The sequence below is a fragment of the Alligator sinensis genome, unplaced genomic scaffold (assembly GCF_000455745.1).
Source record: "Alligator sinensis unplaced genomic scaffold, ASM45574v1 scaffold645_1, whole genome shotgun sequence".
NCBI classification, from domain to species: domain Eukaryota; kingdom Metazoa; phylum Chordata; order Crocodylia; family Alligatoridae; genus Alligator; species Alligator sinensis.
In genome coordinates this window covers 400,326-419,726 of record NW_005842586.1, presented here as the reverse complement: position 1 = coordinate 419,726, position 19,401 = coordinate 400,326, and the positions used below count along the sequence as shown (strand labels likewise).

Below are 19,401 nucleotides of genomic sequence, written 5' to 3'. Positions count from 1 at the left end.
CCCACCCCACTCCCCTCCCTCCCTTTCTGAGGGGCAGGCAGTGGGGGAGCACCATCACCATGACCCACCCCTGCCCCCACCCCCTTCTCCCTCAGGCAGGGAGGTATGGGGAAGCCCTGCTGCTTGGGTGCCTGGGGCATGTTCACCACCACAAAATTCCCTTGCAGCAGCTCAAACTTGGGCCCATGCAGCCAATCGTCATCTGCTGTCTTAGCGGCACATGCGCAGTTGGCCATAAGTGTTACAGATAGACCGATCAACAGACAGACTAAGCCCTTTATTATATTAGAATTTTTAACTATGTCTTGTTTTGGGGCATCCTGTTAAGCATTCCATTACATGTATTAGGAGGAGAAAACTTTATTTGGGTAGTAATGAAATTCCATTCCCTGCTTATTGTGTCTGCATAGCTTTAAATCTTGTTTTCATAATTTTAAACCGAAATAATGAGTTGGTTAATTCATTTTTGGGGGGGTTTTGGGTTTTTTCACTGTGAACAGAATGAGTTTGCAGCTCGTCTCAGTAGAATGGAAGTTGAGCGTCAGAACTTGGCAGAAGCAGTAACTGCAGCAGAAAAAAAGTATTTGGATGAAAAATGGAGAGCTGATGACCTTCAGCAGCAAGTCAAAGTAGCTAAGAACAATTTGGAGTCTGCAAAACAAGAACTGGTGGACTACAAACAAAAGGCTACTCGCATACTCCAAGTGAGTGAGACATGGGGGAAAAAAAATCCAATTTAAGCAGAAAAGAAATAGTTGCCAATGTTTTTGCATTCATCTTATTAAAAATATGAAGAGTGGTTCAGGGAAGCATCATGTTTAATTTTATCCCATTTTTTTTTAAATATGATCAGTAACATATCCTTTGAATTCTTTACTGTACATTTTTTTTAGCGGTATGGTAGATCTGAAAATACAGCTTCATAATTTGACACAACAGAATTTCATGTAGAGAGTTAAGCAATTGTCATGGAAATTCAAACTTTAATCTTACAATAATTTCTGTGTGGGCAGACCACAGTTCTTATGAAGAACAATACTAAGTCACAGGGACTCTATGCAGCTGTAAGGATCCACCCACGTGGATAAAATTGCTGGCTCAGCTCTAAATATGTGACAGTGGGTGTATGTTATGTTATAAATGCAAACAAATTCCATTTGAAAGTTTGGTGGTAACAGGATTAAGTTTCCCCATGGAAGAGCTCTATTTTTTTTTTGTGTACATCTTATTAGGTAAAGGATATCAGCTCTGGTTGTGTTTTGAGAGAGACTTTTTTTCCCCTTTGCCTTATTGTGTGTTCAAGAAATGAAACTTACTGCTGAGTTCATTCTTGGATGATATGCAGTTAAGTTTTCTAGCAAAATTTTTAGGAAATTCAGTTGAGTTGGATACAGTCTTAACTCCTACTTTTTGGTAGACATGGCGGTATAGGATTTGAAAATTAGAAACTATTTCACAGATACAGATCTTTTCTGCTTTATGATGTGCCTACTGTGTATTACAGGGAAAAAGTATTTGGATGAAAAACAGAGAGCTGATGACCTTCAGCAGCAAGTCTTTATTACAGGGGAAAAATGGTGGATCTGGCTGGCATCTGGACTCAATTTCCAGCAGCCCCTGCCCATGTTGCTGTGGCTGGTTTCCACAGAGACCGCAACAACCATGAAGCTTGGACAGCATGGGGCCTGGGTTTCCATGGAGGCTGGCCCCAGCAACACTGGCAGGGTACACAGAAGTGTGGAGAGCTGCTCTGGGGCCAGGGCTGGGATCTTGCAGCGGTGACAGTATGGTCCAGAGCCAGGACAGCTGTGATCTGCTGCCTGCATGCCCCTATCCGGATCCCGCTGTCACCGCCACCAGATCCTGGTCCTGGAGGAACTTTCCGCCCTGCCTTGCACCCAGCCTGGCTGCACGCTGTTACAGCTCCACCACTCCTGCAGTCTCTGTGGAAACCGGCCACAACAACAAAGGCTGAGGCTGCTGGGAAATGGAGTCCACTGCGGAACTGATCCAGCCCGTGGACTGGACTTTGCCCACCCCTGGTTATTACTTGGAATACTAGTCCATGAATTGGGTTGGACAGGGGGCAGCACAGGGCCCCAGGGCCTGATCCCAGTGAGCGAGGGTGGCTCAGGCTTCAGGGCCTGATCCTGGGGGCCAGCACAGAGCCATTCATCTGTGACCTGTGGGACCAAATGATTGAGCACCACTTGACTAGATCATTATAATGGACCCTTTTGGCCTTAAAATCCATGAGGTCCTTGTTAATCCTAACATTGAAACTAAAGAAATAAATTTTAATTCTAGTTTTGCTCCAGGATTCCAGAGCCAAGTCTTGATCACCTATTTAAGTATGGACCGCTCATCATCCTCAATGAGAGTTAAGCCTGCGTGTCTAAATGTTGAATTTCATATTTAATATTTATCAATTAATATACAAATTTATTTAATCCTCTAGTCAAAAGAAAAGCTGATAAACAGTCTAAAGGAAGGCTCTGGTATTGAAGGTCTGGATAGCCATACTGCAAGCACCATGGAGCTAGAAGAACTGAGACATGAAAGAGAGACACAGAAGGAGGAAATACAAAAACTAAAGGGGCAGATGCAGCTTCTGAGAACAGAGCTACAGGTAGTTTTTATTGCACACAGTATCCTTATGTTTTGCTGAAAATATCTGGGGCTTCAGATGCCTACCTACCACTTGTAGCATTACCACTACAAAGCTACTCAAGACTGCTTTGTAGCTATTTGGGGTTGAAACAGCTATTAAGTTGGGTTCAGTATTGATTTATCAATGCTGGGTAGGAAAAGGTTTCTCTTAGGGTGAGTAGTGCTTCTTTGATACTAGGGGTGTTGGTTGTAGTGGTGTTGGTTTCTAAGGACATAAGCAGACAAGGTTCTTTGGGTAAATGTGATATCTTTTATTAGACCAATTAAATAGTTGGAAAAATTGTTCTTTGCAAGCTTTTGAGAACAAACACCTTTCTTCAAGCACAGAGAGAGTCTGCTCTTGTTTTGTGTTTTCTTGGATGGAATAGAAGCCAATATGCAAAATGCAGGTCTGTGAAAATGCAAATGTGTGGTGGTGAGGATCTGAGGCCATGTGAGACAGGTAGGTGCAGGGTGGGGGAGATAGAATGTAGCTGGTAAGTTACCTGGGGTTATCAGATGGCAGATAAGTGCCATAAATCCAGTGTCTGTATTTAGTCCATGATTTTTTTGTATCCAGTAGGCTTTTATAAAGCGAAGTTCGTAGGCTCATCTGCAAAAGATCTTTTGTAAATTCCCTTTGAGGATTAGAACTCAGAGATTGGAGAGAGAGTGGTTGTCTTGTGAGAAGTGTGCACCCACAGGGAATTAGGTATTTTTGTCTTTTGATAGATTTTTTGGTGTGTGTTCATTCTGATAACACAGTTGTTTTTTTGGTTTCTCCTATATATTTTCCATCAAGGCATTTAGTGCACTGGATGAAATACTACATTTCTGGAGGTGCAGGTGTGAGATCCAGGAATGGTCTTGGTTCTGTTGTGGGGTGTAGTTATTGTGGGAGTGGTGGAGATGTGTTGGTAGGCTTTACATTTCTTGTCCCAGCATGGTCTGGATCCATTCGGTGTGTTTTGGGCCAGAGGAAGTTTGCTTCTGGTGATTCGGTTGGCAAGGTTCTGTGCTTGTTTAAAGGCTAGGATGGGTTGTTCTGGGAAGAGGTTCCAGAGAGGGATGGAATGTTATACTAATGGTGTGCAATTTATGGGGATTTTGTTTTTGTACTGCAGCAATTTTTCACATGGTATCCAGGTAGCTCTTTCAAAAGTGCAATGCATCTCTCTGGAGGAGTGTTTTTTGTTGAATGATATTCCTTTTGAGATTTGTGAGGTGATAATCACAGGTGTTCTCCTTGGTGCAGATGTGGTGGTTTTGGAGGGCTTAGCTGTATATTACGGCTTTCTTGGTGTGTTTAGGGTGATTGCTGGTTGTCTGCAGGTATGTATGTTGATCCACGGGTTTCTTGTATATGGTGGTTTATATTTTACCATTCTGGATATTGATCATAGTGTCTAAAAAGGAAATGTCGGTGCTGGAGTATTCAAGAGATCTGATGGAAGGGTGACGATAACTGAATTTGTGATGGAATCAGTTAGTTAGCGATGGCAGATTTTTCAGTCCAGATGATGATGTCATCTGTATATCTTAAATATAGCATGGGTTTGATGGTGCAGTTCTTGAGAAATTAGTTCTTCTTCCAAGTGGCCCATAAAAAGGTTGGCAATTGTGGGGTCATTTTGGTGCCCATAGCTGTGCCATATGGTCTGAAGGATGTGTTGATGAAAGTGAAGTTGTGTGTGAGGATGAAGTGTCTAAGTTCAGTAACTTTAGGTCTGTACTCTGAGTTGTAATCTTGCTCTTGTAGCTATGTAAGGCAGGCTTAGATGTCATCCTGGTGTGGGATGTTGGTATATAAGCTGATAACATCCATGATAAATAGAAGGGTATTGCCGAGAAGGTGGTCTCTGTTTTTAAGTTTTTGTAGAAAGTCAGTTGTGCCTTGGACAAATATCGGTCTTTGGGTTACAAGAGGTTTTAGGATGGATTCGATGAAACCTGGTTGTTCCTCAGTTAGGGTTCCATGGCTGGATGTAGGTCTGCCTGGGTTCCCTTGTTTGTGGACTTGGGAAAGCATGTAAAAAAAAGTCCCAGGGTTGGGTAGTAGAGGGATCAAGCTCTGTAGCTTTTTCACGTAGTTCAGATGGAAATAATTTGGTGGTTTTAGAGTGAAAAAGGGCATTGGATCTTCCTCTAGTTTTTCATAGTAGGTGGTGTCAGAGAGTTGTTTATTGGCTTCTTTTATGTAGATTTCAAAGTTAAGGATAACTATAGCTTCTTCCTTTATCTGCTGGTTTTATTACTATCTGGTGGTTGGATCTTAGAGATTCTATGGCCCTTGTCTCTGAGACAGTGAGGTTGTTATGGTGGCGTTTGATTATTTCATTGTTCATTCTTTCCCTGAAGCAGTCAATATAGTGGTCAAGGTTTGAATTTCATCTACTGTGAGATGTCCAAGCTGATGGGGTGTTTTTTTTAATTTTGGGGGGGGCGGGGTTAATCTTTTCCTCAATGTTGTCAAAGGATGAAGTGTTGTAGGAAGTCTCTTCGTTTTGGTTGTGGTAATATTCCTTGAGACAGAGGCATTAGAAACATCCTTCTAGTTCTCCACATTGTAGTATATTATTGTGGGGGGGTTCAGAGAGAAATTAAGACTTTTAGAGAAGACTGATTTTTATTTTAATTTTTTTAAATTTTTTTTCACTTTTGGTAAGTGTGTGAGTGGAGAGAGTGATATTATTTGAGGGTTGATTGGTTCTTTCAGTTTCATTGAGTACAAGGTTGGAATGTTGTAAGGTAGTGGTGTTGTTCCTCTGTTGGTTGTTTTACAGCTAGGAAACTTGTTTGTGTAGCAGTTGGTTCTATTTCTTTTTTATGTTGGATGGATATTATAAAATATCTTTGGTAGTCTCTTTATATAATGCATGGGAAGATATCTGGATTCCTCTCAAGTTGTTGCAGCATGTATTGATTTCCTTCTTGAGTTGACCTCTTCTGGAGTAGGTTGTGAAGGAGATAATTTCTAAGTTCTTTCTGAAGTTCCCTTGCATAGTTGTGAAGTATACTTAGAGTTGTGTAGTAGTTGGAGGATTGTAGATGTTCAGTCCTCTGGGAATGATAGTGTTTCTTGCATATGCTTAGAAAATACAAGTTGATGTTGAGTTTGGTTTCTTTGATATATGCTTTCTTTTCCCCATTCTCCCTGACTACCCTGGAATAAGGTGTGGAAAGGAGCCACTGGGGTGCCTTGCTACTACTTTCTCCTTAAAATGAGAGGTATTTCTTTCCAAAATTGCCACAGGTACTCCTTTGCAGAAGAGAACATAAGTGCATGTGTTTATTTTTCCAGAATTTCATGGGGGGACCACTGATCTTTGAAGTGACTCCCAGACTCTGCGTAGCCCCTGCTGCCTTTGTCCCTTCTTCCTGCAGTTATGTCCAACTCTTTCCTAGGGTTCAGCTGTAGATGACAGACAGGAGATGGTTGGCCATTTAAAAAAAAATTATCCTTTGTCCACATGATCCTGCTTCTGCTGTAATGTGCAAAAATGAAATTACATTTTGAGTTCTGCTTTTACTTCTAAAGATTACTTCATGGCTTGATGTTATTGGAATAAAAGTGTTTATATTATTTCTAGGATATGGAGACTCAGCAGGTAAATGAAGCTGAATCAGCAAGGGAGCAGCTTCAGGACTTACAAGAGCAAATAGCAACACACAAAATGGCCAAGCAAGAAGTGGAGGCTGAATTGGAACGGCAAAAGCAGGTAAACAGGAGGCCTGGTATAACTTTAGCTTTGGAAAATGTTTTGGCTCTAAAATTGGAAGATTGACAGATTTGAATTAGTCATAAAATTACGCTGAGTTGGTATTTTGACCTTTTTCCAATCTTAAACTTCCTTGTGCAAATAAGTTTTTGTTTACAAGCCTTCAGATGCATCATAAATTTTGATAATCTATGTATCGTATCTACTTGAAGAAATAATTTGTGATTAAGACAAATGTTATTGTTATTATGGGTCACTTTAAATCCAGTGACTTCAGTAGGAGTGTTTGCCATTTTTTTGCAAGGGTAGAATTGGGTATTGAGTACACTATTACCATTTATTTGTGCAGAACAGAATATAGAGGTGGCCTCTCACTGAAGTCTATTAGGCTATGCAAAATTCTTGATATGAGGGATTATAGGATTGCAGTCTGTGTGAGCATGTTGCCCTTTAACTGATAAGGACACTATTGTAAATGGTAGCTATCAGTGCACTCTCTCAATTACTTTTTTGATAGCTGTAAAACAGGGCTCCACTCCTGATTCCTAAAATGTGCTTTATTATGCAGAAGGGTCTTGCCTTGTCATACTAGAAGTTACAGTTCTGGTCCTATTATAAGGCAGGCAAGGTTCTTTGAGTAGATGTGTTATCTTTTATTAGACCAACTGAGTAGTTGGAAAAAAGTTCTTGGCAGGCTTTTGGGCACAGTCACCCTTCTTCAGGCATAGGGAGAGTCTGCTGGTGTTTGTGTACTCTCTTGGGTCAAATAGAAATTTAAGTCAAAATGCAAAATGCAGGTCTGTAAAAGTGCAGATGTGTGGCAGGGAAGATCAGATCCATCCAGGAAAACACACAACAAGAGCAGACTCTCCCTGTGCCTGAAGAAAGGTATTTGATCTCAAAAGCTTGCCAAGAACTTTTTTCCAACTACTCAGTTGGTCTAATAAAAGATAACACATCTACTCAAAGAACCTTGCCTGCTTATGTCCTTAGACCAACACGGCTACAACCAAAAACCCAGCAACATGGTCCTATTATAAGACATAAAGCTGATTTTGATCTTTTTAACTCCAAAAATGAGAGATCTTCATACTTTCATCCAAATTGCATCTACTTGAACAGTAGAATGTGTTCTGAAAATGTGATTTAATTATGTACTTTCAAAAGTATGTTTTGAGATTGTGTGCAAACATTTCAGAAGAAGACACTTTTAATGTTTGTGTACCTCTGGGTAACTATGGGCACTGCCTAATGAAATGGAAGTAGATTTTGTCAGGTTGCCACAGGGACAATTTCCAAGGGCAGGACAAGCAAAGTCTTTAATAAATTGCTATTGTTTGCAAGACATGGTACCATTCTTTGCAAAGCCACTGTGGTTGTGTGGGGGGGGGAATTTGTATTGCCAAACTCTGAACCACTCTGAGCTAATTTACAAAAGTGAAATTAAATTGTCAGATCTGATGACTGTTCCTTTCCACTGTCTCCCTGCCTTAAGAATGGGCCTGGCCTCGTTTTGCAACCAGGGAAATAGTTTGACTTATTCAAGTTTACATAGGATGTTGGCAGTAGAACTGTGGCTGCCCCTAGCCCTTGCCACTGATTGCCTGCGAGGACAGCCCTGGCAGCCAATCAGTGGCAAGGGGTGGGGCCAAATGATGGATAGCCCTGGCAGCCAATCAGTGGTGAGGGTTGGGGCCACCAGGGTCCCTTGGCCAATCAGAGGTATGTTGCAGGTGGGGTGGGGGGAGCTGAGTTCCACCTATGAAAATGGCTGCCAGCCCCACTGTCTGCCCATGAAATCGCAGCAGCTGCTTCGACTTCCATAGATTTCCACCCCCACCCCACATAACTATAGTCTCTAGTGGCAATTTACCTCTTTTCTGGTTGTCAGAGTGAAGTTAGATTTATGGTGGGGATGCATACAAGGAAAATTCAGGTGTAAGCATGCATGAATTGCATCGTTGTACACAGTGTTAGGGAAAAGAATCCTAAAAGACATAAATACTACATTGCATACATAAGTGAACAAGACAGTGATCTTCTCGAGATCATTTCATCATAGCACAGTAGTCTTAATTCTAATTAAACTCTTTCTCTGTAAATTCAATTTTAAACATGCAGCAAAACTCTTTTGCAAAGAAAGCAAAAACTGTGCATTTCTGACAATACACAATGCTGGAGATGCAGTTTTCTGTGTAAATATATAAGGGTTACAAACTATGAAAATTAGTTTCTTTTTAAAAGGGGATATTGAAAGAAAGATTAACTTAATGCATTCAAATCCTCAATTATTAAAGGCTATGAGCCAAGATTTTTGTGTAGCAATCAAACACTCATCATGTGAGCAGTGCAACACTTCCATGTTTTCAAGGGTGGTTTTTATTGAGAATATACAGTAGTTAAAATCATTATAATAAGCATTTTCAAAAATGTATGGCTGCCACCTAGTATTGATATATATTAATTCATTATTCACACTGCTACTCTGCAGTTTATGAACAGGGAAACAGTGCAATTTATCATTTCTCCATTATATTTTGTGGAGTTGTGCCAGAAGACTTCTTAAAAAGCCTGACTAATCACAGGTTTGGGGGGGGTTTAAAGTGTAAATGTTTCGGGCGTGTCTCACATGCAGCTGCTATAAAAGATTTTATGTTGTATATATGGACAGACAAACAAATTATAGCAACTTGGAATGGGGCAGGGACGTACTATGCATCACTTGCTCCCTGGTAGTTGCCATGTGCCCACTCGCCCAGTGGTAAGTAAAGCCAAACCAAGGCAGCATAGGCCTAAGTGAAACTGTGCCTTATCCTTTCTTGTTATAAGGTTTATAAAGTAGTCTAGTCAGAATGGCAGTATGTCTGGCATGTAGGCAAATTGCAGGATATGGGAACAGAACTTCAGTATCTGGTTACCCCTTTCAGTTGAATTAATTTAAATGTAACTAGGCAAGATGTGTTGGAGGGTCTGGAGCTGGACAGGCCTGTCCAGAGACAGTGTCCCTTTTTTAGAGGAGCAGTATTTAGGCTTAGGGATTATTAGCAAATGGTGCTGGAAAGAGTCAGGGTGGTTCCTAAAAGATTGGAAAATCCCACATAAGTGGTGTTGAAAGCAGGATGTATCATTTGATATGTTCTGGAGTGCGGTAGAAGTACAAATCTTTGCAAAGGATCTTTACTGGGGGAGCACTGGGTTTACATTTGGAATTTGGAGTGGATAGTTTTGTGTTCAAGGATGTAACAAGTGGGCGTCCCGGGGCTGGTCATGTTGTTGGCCCGCCCTCTTGTTTTATGGCTAACCGCTCGCCTGCCATGCCTTTGAAACTAATTGGAAGTTGTTAAGAAAGTGGGAGGCTGCCCATTTAATTGCCCTGATGCCAAGGATGCGTCAGACCTTCCCTTATACCGTATCCTATGCCTCCCAGCTAGCATCCATGGCCTAACACCTGGCCTAAATTTTACTTCACCTGTCACCCGACCTACAATCCCATACCCCACACTAGGGTTCTCATTCCCATGCCCTCGCTCCAGTGCCTCACGTCGAGACACTCATTTCCATGTCCTCACGCTGGGGCTTGCAATCCCTGTGTGCTCTCAATCGCACCCACTTGGGGGTCCAAGCCCTTCTCTTTTTCCTTGGGCTCCCTGCCTGACTCTGTACCCTCTTGGTCCCTTCACACCCCATACTAGGGTCTCAATCCCCTGCCCCAGGAGCTTCACACCCAGCTCCTTCTTAGGGCTCAGAATCCCACCCTCCCTTGGAGCCTCACACCCAGCTCCCTTTGAACCTCAAGCCACACTGTGGACCTGGGCTCTCTCTCAGGTTTCTTCACATTACCTAGACCCTGCATCAAGCTCTGCACAGTAAACCTGGGCCTTTGCTTTGTTCTCAGATTATGCTCCTGTAGTTGTTCTCCTCCACAGAGTTGCCTACAAGGCAGTGGGGGCTGAGGTTTTCTGGCACCCCATACTCACCCTTCACTGGGGAGGCCCAGGTGTGGCATTTCTTGAGGACTGCCCTGCCACAGGCAGCCCCACCACACCATCCAGCCCCAGCAGGGTCTAGTTTATAGATCATGCCTCAGGACCAAGAGCCTCCACCATCCCTATAGCTCCTGCCCTGTACCTCCAAGATGTTACATGAGCAGCAGCTCCAGCCAGGTGGTGTTTTTCTCCTGGCTGCTCACAGCAAACTGCTGGCTCCACTGCTCAGGGCCTGTTCTTAACCCAGACAGCTGGGCCCTGTTCCCAATCGGGCAGTTCCCTGCTGGTCATGCACCTAATTGGGAGTGCAGCTACCTGCAGGCTGCTCTGCTGCTTGCCTGTGCCCCTTTTAGTGACAAGCACGGTCACAAAGGGATAGACTTGGGAATGGCATAAGTCGTCCTTGGGCTGGGGAGACAGGCTGGCAATCTTACAATATTCTAATGGATCTTAAAATCAAAGAAGTACAACATTTAAAATGGATAGTACAGAATTTTTTAATAGTACAATTAGGGCAGGACACAGCCTGGCTGGACTGGGCTGTCCGTATGGGGGCTGCAATGCGACTGGCCTGGCTCGGCAGTACATGTCCAGGATGTGGCTGCAGGTGCCAGGATGGGGCCAGGGCTGTAAGTCAATGCGGGGCAGACAGAGCCCACACAGCGCCCCCAGCCTGCAGCCCTGGCTTGGGTGACAAGGCACCATGCTCACCAGTGCATCCTAATAGCTGCTCCGTCCCTGCCTGCTGCCACACTCTTCACCCTGTGGCTGCCAGAAGCAGGGCCAGGTGGGACAGGGCAGCGCACACACAGAGCCCCAACTCCATGACTCCCAGGTTTCTGGCAGTCTGGGACTTTCTGCTTAAATTTCCTCCAATGGCCGGGACGCTGAGACAACCTATACAATCTTGGACTGTCCCAGCCAATCCAGGACATATGGTCACCCTGTACGTGGCTAATCACTGATTCTGTTAAGTTTATCAGTCAGTTGAAACCAGACCATCCTCTTATATCTTACTAGGGATTTCTATTATAAACAAGTAGCCATATAAGAATAATGATAAATAATGGAGAAAATTGGAGAATTCACAATACCTGCTGAGTACAACTTATCCTATAGGATTATGTGTCCTTTCAGAAATTACATTTTAATTAGATGTTAACATCTTGAGCTAATTAAAAGGCAAAAGTTCCAAGCCTGCTCTTGATGGATGGCTGATGTTTGTTATATCAAAGCCAGATGGTAGGGTATATTCTGTTACCTATGTCCCTTGAGAGCGTACACCTCTACCTCCCCTCAATCTCAGCTCTGTATCTAGACCAGTAAAAGTGGAGCTAAAAAAGGGAATTTATCCTTTACATTTAGCAAACTTTAGGTTAATTTTCAGGGGCATAATATGAGTTGTTATAAACAAATGTAGTTTTAGGGTGGCTTTATTACATATTGAAATGAATAACTACAGCTTTGTTATATCTGAAAGTTGTTTCTTTAATGTATTTAGCTTCAGAAATCAAAATAGCAAAAACCAAGACTAATCAGCTATTTATTTTATGTTGTTGACTTGCAACACTTCTTTCCAGTTATCAGTGTCCTGTTGTTCTAACAGTAGATAACTGAAGTTACACAAAGATACAACAAAGCATAATATAGTAAAGATCTTGGATCTTTGTGTCTGGGTATTCAAAAGCTTGTATATACTAAATCAAAACATTAACAGCAGTCATGCTAAATTTTGCCACTCGGTGAGAATGCTCCATCTATGCTGTATCTTTAGACTAAGTTTTTCAAGACAAGTGTCTTTGCTGTTCATTGAGAGCATTATATGTTTTATATACATGGCTTGTAGGTTGTTCTAAAATTTATTTCTGTAGAGACTCTTAAGAAGGTTTTATCTCAGATTCAGGCCAATGCATTTCATTTTTCCTTCCTTACCTACTTACAGGGAACCATAGTTGACAACCCTTGTGGTTAGGCAATAAAATAAAGACAGACAAACAGAAAAAGAAGACCAGTTGATCCAGAATGTGAAGGAAAGGAGAAATGCAAAGTGCTGCACCTAGGGAGGAAAAATGTCCTGCATACCTACTGCCTAGGAAATGACCTGCTTGGAGGCACAGAAGCGGAAAGGGATCTTGGAGTCCTAGTGGACTCCAAGATGAACATGAGTCGGCAGTGTGACAAAGTCATCAGAAAAGCTAATGGCACTTTATTGTGCATCAGCAGATGCATGATGAACAGAACCAAGGAGGTGATACTTCCCCTCTATCGGGCGCTGGTCAGACCGCAGTTGGAATACTGCGTGCGATTTTGGGCACCACACTTCAAGAGGGATGTGGATAACCTGGAGAGGGTCCAGAGAAGGGCTACTCGTATGGGTAAGGGCTTGCAGGCCAAGCCCTATGAGGAGAGACTAGGGCACCTGGACCTCTTCAGCCTCCGCAAGAGAAGGTTGAGAGGCAACCTTGTGGCTGCCTATAAGTTCATCACGGGGGCACAGAAGGGAATTGGTGAGGCTTTACTCACCAAGGCGCCCCTGGGGGTTACAAGAAATAATGGCCACAAGCTAGCAGAGAGCAGATTTAGATTAGACATTAGGAAGAACTTCTTCACAGTTAGTGGCCAAAGTCTGGAATGGGCTCCCAAGGGAGGTGGTGCTCTCCCCTACCCTGGGGGTCTTCAAGAGGAGGTTAGGTAGGCATCTAGCTGGGGTCATCTAAACCCAGCACTCTTTCCTGCCTATGCAGGGGGTCGGATTCGATGATCTATTGAGGTCCCTTCCGACCCTAACATCTATGAATCTGTGAAAGTAGATGGAGTAGTAGATGAAACTTCGTCGACTCTAGATTGTAATTTGCCTTAAGGCTGTCTGCATTGTAAAAGCCTGGGAATCTTGTAGGTACAGGTTTCACTCCACCTTGGTCAGTTTTCCCAAGCAATGTATTTCCACCCCTTTAAAATTAAAAAATGCAAAGATTAAACTTTGAGTGTACTTCTGCAAAGTAGTAAATAGCTCTAGTATAAAGTCCCAAATAAGTAGCTAATATGTCTTCCTAAAATTTCCAGAGGGTGTGTATAAACCTTTTATTTTGTAACTGGCTGTGGTTCATTTTATAGGAGCTCCATTACACTGAGGAAGAGCTGTATCGGACAAAAAATACTTTACAAAGCAGAATAAAAGACAGAGAGGAAGAAATTCAGAAACTGAGAAACCAGGTACTTTATTTGCATTCAATAGTATTAATTTTGGGTTATGAAAAAAGTACAAGAGCCCCAGGCTGCATTCTTTGTTTTATGCTGTCGAGTCCAAAAAACGTGATCTGAACATCCAGTAATGGTTTACAACATGACATTCAGCTTTTGAAAACTAACTTTGAAATAAGTAGCAAAAGCAAATACAAATTTTAAAATACTAGTTTCCCTTTAGAGACAGAAAGCTGCATTGTCTGATGTGCATCCTTATAGGATCTGGTGATTAGAAAACCACGTGCACCTCGGCATTATCATATGAAATGCTAAGAGGGGTGTTGCTCACTTGAATGGATATTACGGATTTCTGAAATTGATCCTGTTACTATAACATCTGTTTCATTTCATGCAAATTGTCTTTGAAGCAACGTAACTCAAGATTGACTGACATGTAGAGATGAACAGATGCTCATGTTTTTCATGTGTTGTAATTATTTGTTTGTGTCCCAGTAGTGCTTGGTTTCCCAACATGTAAAATTTGCTTCAGAATGTGTGTTGTGTCCATTTGCATTGAACATTTGCTGAAGTATTGTTGTTCAGTGCCCCTGATCTGTATTTGCAGCATCATATTGCCTGTGGTCCCTGCTTACTCCATTATCTTATTGTAAATGCTTTGTTACTGGGGTGTGCAAAGCAGGCCGTATTTGATTCTGATTTGGATTTGGCCTGATTCGGGGGACAGTGATTCAATTAACTGACTCAGATCATGGTCCCAATTCAATACGGCTCAGTCTGAATCTGAAGATACGATTGATTTGAAGAATCAGCACTTTGGCCGTAGACACAGCTTTTATGGGTTTTTTTGGTTCGGTTTTGTTTTCTACGTACTTCAAGGTACTGTGTGCAGCTCGTGAATGCTGAGATGGTAGAGCAGATGGAGCGTCCTACAGGAGTGCAGGGGGGTGGCCCTCTGCATGCTCGGTGGTGGACATGCCCCCCCCGGCTCGGCAGTCAGGCACGGGGTCCCCCGCCCCCACCCCAGACCCAGGAGGCACCAGTCACCGAGCTGGGGGATGGGAGGGAGATCCCCCCACGCACTCCACAACAGGCCCAGAAGTGGACTGGAAGCACTTCCAGTCCACTTCCAGGTCTGCTGCAGTGTGTGCTCGGAACCCCTCCACACTCCTGTGGGATGCTTCATCCACCCCACCTTCTCAGCGTTCATGAGGCGCCTGGTACCTTAAGGTATGTAGAAAAAAACATATAAAGCTGCGTCTATGGTTGAATCAAATCTCTCCGAATCGAATCGGAGGCTTCCGATTCGATTCAAAGAGATTAATGGGTCTCCAGATTCGGCCGTGGAATCAGGCCAGATTGCCTCCAAATCGAATCAGTGACCAAAGCTTCGGACAGCCCTATTTGTTACCGTTTCAGATAGGCATGGGTTACTCAAGTTTAACTTCCAAAAAGAGGCCGCTATTAGTATGGGGAGTATCTGAATAGAAACAATAACACTTAGCCAGTTAAGGCAGGGGTTTTCAACTTTTTTGGATCAGTGTACCCCTGGGGGCCAGATGCGGAACAGTTTACCCCTGGTGGCCAAACACAGGGGTAGGGGGTGGCGCGCAGCCAAACACAGGGTGGGGGGCATGTGCGGCCAAATGTAGAGCGGCAGCAGCCGCCATGTACATGCTTCCCCCGCGTCCAGCCAGGCAGACGGCGCCTGCTTAGCAATGCGAGGTGGTGCGTGGCAGCAGTCTCTCCCTATCTGCCCGTGCGTACTCCCTAGGGCCTTCTCCTGGGGGTACTTGAGTACACATACCCCTGGTTGACAACCCCTGAGTTAAGGAATTCCAAAGTCAAGTGTTTCCTGTTTGTTTTTAAAGTTCTCTACAGAGTGGATCACATATACCACCCTACCATAATTTTTTTCTACAGTTTGCCTCCACCATTCTTGTCCTGTCCCTTCTAAGTCTCCTTGAGCACCCATGCTCAGTTTCATCTCTTCTTTCTTGCTGCTCCCTTGGCTTATAGTAGCCTCTGAGGTAATCTCTACTAACTCCCTTCCATATCCTCTTTTAAACTGTGACAGTTATGATTGTAATGGCCTTATTTCACTGTATTGTCATAAAGAACTAGGGCAGGAAGGGACCTCAGAGATCATCTAGTCCAACCCCCTGCCTGTGGCAGGATCATTCCTTCCAAACCATCTCACAGAACCATAATCTAAACTCTGCATAAGACTACCATCAACCCTGACACAACATAGACCTAACACCCTAACCTGCCACAAGTAAAGCAGGGGAACCATGGCAGCCAATGTCCTGCTTTTATAAAATGTTGTCAATATACACTCGAGATCCTGGGCAGAGCGCCATACCCCCTGCCACAGAAGAAGGCAAAAGCCCACACAGTCCATACCAATCTGACCACAATTCCTTCCTGACTTAAAAATTGGCAATCTGTCTGATCCTGAGCAGAGGGGCAAGACCCTTTAGCCTGGAACCTCCAGCTTTGCTCGTAGCAGGAGAATTGGCATACTACAGTTGAAGTCCCCAGCCTTGGCTGTAGCCAACACCCACTCAAAAGCCTTGCTGAAGTCCAGATACACTATATATATCTAGAGTATTCCCTTCATCCACCCAAGTAGTTATTTTGTCAAAGGAGATCAGGTTTGTTTGACTTGATTTGTTTTTTATAAATCCATGCTGACTGCTTGTGATCAGCCTTTCCTCTTCCAGATGCTTGCAAATGGTCTTCTTTAGGAAATGTTCCAGTAACTTCCCAGGTACTAAGGTGAGACTAACCGATCTGTAGTTCCCCAGATCCTCCTCCTTGCCTTTTTTAAAGAGGGGCACTATATTGGACCTTCTCCAGTCCTCTGGTACCTGACTCATCTCCCACAACTTCATGAATATCATTGCCAAGGGCTCTGAGATCTCCTCTGCCAGGTCTTTCAGGACCTTGGGATGAAGCTTATCTGGCCCTGCTGACTTGACTTGAATTCATTCAGATGCAACAAAAGCTCTCTGACCATCTCTTTTATCTCTTCCCTCAGCTTGGCTCCTTCCTTATCCAGATAATCCCTATTGGGTGTCTGGCAGCTTAATTTTTTTGTGAAGACTGAGGCAAAGTAGCTGTTGAGTAGCTCTACCTTCTTTGCATCTTCAGTTAGGAAGTGCCCTGTGGCTTGTTAACAGAGGGTCTGCTATCCTTGCTCCTTCTTTTCTAGCCCACATACTTATAGAAATTCGTCTTGTTGTCCTTAATCTTCTTTGCTAAGTGCAGCTCATTCTTTATCTTTGCCTTCTTGATTTTGTCCTTGCAAGTTCTTGCTGTTTCATGGTGCATGTCCTTGGTGACCTGCCCATTCTTCCATTGCCGGTATGCCTTCCTTTTGCATTTGAGACATTTTGTATTCCCACACTTGTTATTAAATTCTAATCTTTTGAGTGCTCTAATTTCTGGTTGTGCACAGGCCCACTGCTGCATGAAAGAGTGCACCTGGGTAATAGAACAAAATGTGAATAAATTCTTACCAGGAGCTTCGAAGTAATGATTTACTGTATCTGGCTTTAATAATTACTAAAATATATTTTTCTTTTATACTTGTTCTATCTTCTTAAGTATTTTTTTTTAATACTTCAATTGTCTGGATTGAATTTTTATAGTGTTTTTTTTTTTTTTTTTTACAGGGGTGATTATTTCATTTCCTTGCTCAGACTTTGAACTGATGTTTCTTTTTCAGCTCACAAACAAGACTTTGAGTAGTAGTAGTCAGACAGAGTTAGAAAATCGGCTTCATCAACTGACAGAAACTCTTATTCAGAAGCAGACCATGTTGGAGAGCCTCAGTACAGAAAAAAATTCCCTTGTCTATCAATTGGAACGTCTTGAGCAACAGCTTAAGAACATTCAAGGCAGTAGTACTAATGGACCATCCATTAATATGGCAGGAATTGACAGTGGTGAAGGTAAGCATGAAGGATCAGACTGTTTTTATACTGTATTTGTACTCTGCATTAGTAAGGTCTTGCATATATCACGTAAGTTTCCCTAAGCATTTAAGTTTCCCTAAGCAGGGGTGGACAAGGATTTCGGGCGGAGGGCTGCTTGATGAGTTTTTGACGAGCTGTCGAGGGCCGCATGGGTAGCCCTGCCCCTTCAGTTGCCCCACCCCCTGGTTGTCATCTTGGGTCCAGAAGCCCTGCCCCTGACCTTTGCCACCAGAAGTCCCTCCCCTTTCACAACTTATCGGGTAGCAAGGGGCTGTGACCCCTCTAACATCCTGCCCCAGCAGTGGGGTTTCAAGGGCATCGGACCTCCCCCAGAACTTTTCCCCTACCTGTGCCAGCTGGTCCCAAAAGGAGGAGGCTCCACCCAGTCAGCCTCACCCCATCCCCAGCAGCACCTGGTGGGCTGGCTTCAGCCGCATGCTGCTCCAGATGGGATGGACCCAGCCGGGTCTGCACTGGCCAGGAAAAGCGACCTGCAGCTGAAGTCGGCTCCTCACATGCTGCTGAGGACAGGAGGAGCCTGGCCGAATCTGCACTGGCTAGCAGAAGCGGTGGTGAAGCCGTGTGCTGCTCGGGATGGGATGAGCCCAGGTGGAGCAGCAAGGGCTCAGCTGCACTTTACCCCTGCCTGCATCGATCAGTCCCTAGCAGCACATGGCTCTGCCACTGCTTCTGCTGGCCAGCGCAGACCGGGCCAGGCTCCTCCCGTTCCCAGCAGCACATGGGAAGCCAGCTTCAGCCGCATGCTGCTCCAGACAGGATGGGCCCGGCCAGGTCTGCACTGGCCAGCAGAAGCGGCGGTGGAGCCGTGTGCCACTCAGGACTGACTGGTACAGGCAGGGGCTGAGCTCGTCCCATCCCGAGCGGCACACGGCTCCGCTGGCACTTCTGCTGGCCAGTGCAGACCTGGCCGGGCCCATCCTGTCTGGAGCAGCATGCAGCTGAAGCCAGCTTCCCAGGTGCTGCTGGGGACAGGAGGAGCCCAGCTTGGTCAGCACCAGCCAGCAGAAGCAGTGGTGGAGCTGTGTGCTACTCGGGACTAACTGGCACAGGCAGGGCGAAAATGCAGCCGAGTCCCTGCTGCTCCGGCTGGACTCATCCTGTCCCGAGCGGCACACTGCTCTGCCGCCACGTCTCCTCCCTGGTGCTGACTGGGCTGGAGCTGCAGCCCAGCTGCTGCTTCCCCTTCCTAGTGCCGCCCAGCCCGAGACTGCACAACCCAAGCGGTACGGCATGGCATGGGAAAGCCTGCCCAGCAGCTGTTTTCCTGGGCTTACCTGCAGGGCAAGGCCTTTTCCAAAAACAGAATCCGGCCCAGACACTGTTTCCCCTCACCAGCGCCACAGGTTTTGGCCCAGCCCCCCTGCCCCTCTCAAGCTGCAAACCTGGCCTGGGGCGGGGCGGGGCGAGGCCAGCTGGGGTAGGCTGAGGTCAGGGTTGCATCACAACCGCAGGTTGGTTGCCTTGCAACCAGAACCCAAGGAAACAGCCTGAGGTGCTGCAGCTGGCGGCTGTTGCCACCCGAAGCTTTGAGAGAGGCAGCTGCCATTACATGGGTTTTGAAGGAGCTCTGCGGCCCAGAGGGAAGTGTTTGGTGGGCTGTATTTTGCCCACCCCTGATTTTAATACATAAGAAAATATGGTAATTAAACAGCTCAGGTAGTTGATCTTTGGAAGTATAACCAGTACATTTAAAAACAACCAGATAAGTACTGCAGTTTCATAACTTGAAATTAATTTAATAAAGAAGAACTTCATAGTTTCATAGTTTGTAGGGTCGGAAAGGACCTGAGCAGATCATCAAGTCCGACCCCTGCCATGGCAGAAAAAAGTACTGGGGTCAAA

The 19,401-nt window shown here is 44.5% G+C and overlaps 1 protein-coding gene across 1 annotated transcript in view; it reads left to right on the top strand.

The window, feature by feature from the left end:
- Positions 1 to 19,401, top strand: part of GOLGA5 (golgin A5) — a 42,063-nt gene that overhangs the window by 9,573 nt on the left and 13,089 nt on the right. Inside the window, exons 6-10 of the mRNA XM_006032799.3 lie at positions 501 to 704; positions 2,459 to 2,629; positions 6,240 to 6,368; positions 13,469 to 13,567; positions 17,289 to 17,514. Of these exons, the coding sequence (XP_006032861.1) occupies positions 501 to 704; positions 2,459 to 2,629; positions 6,240 to 6,368; positions 13,469 to 13,567; positions 17,289 to 17,514 (829 nt within the window). The remainder of the gene's footprint in view (positions 1 to 500; positions 705 to 2,458; positions 2,630 to 6,239; positions 6,369 to 13,468; positions 13,568 to 17,288; positions 17,515 to 19,401) is intronic.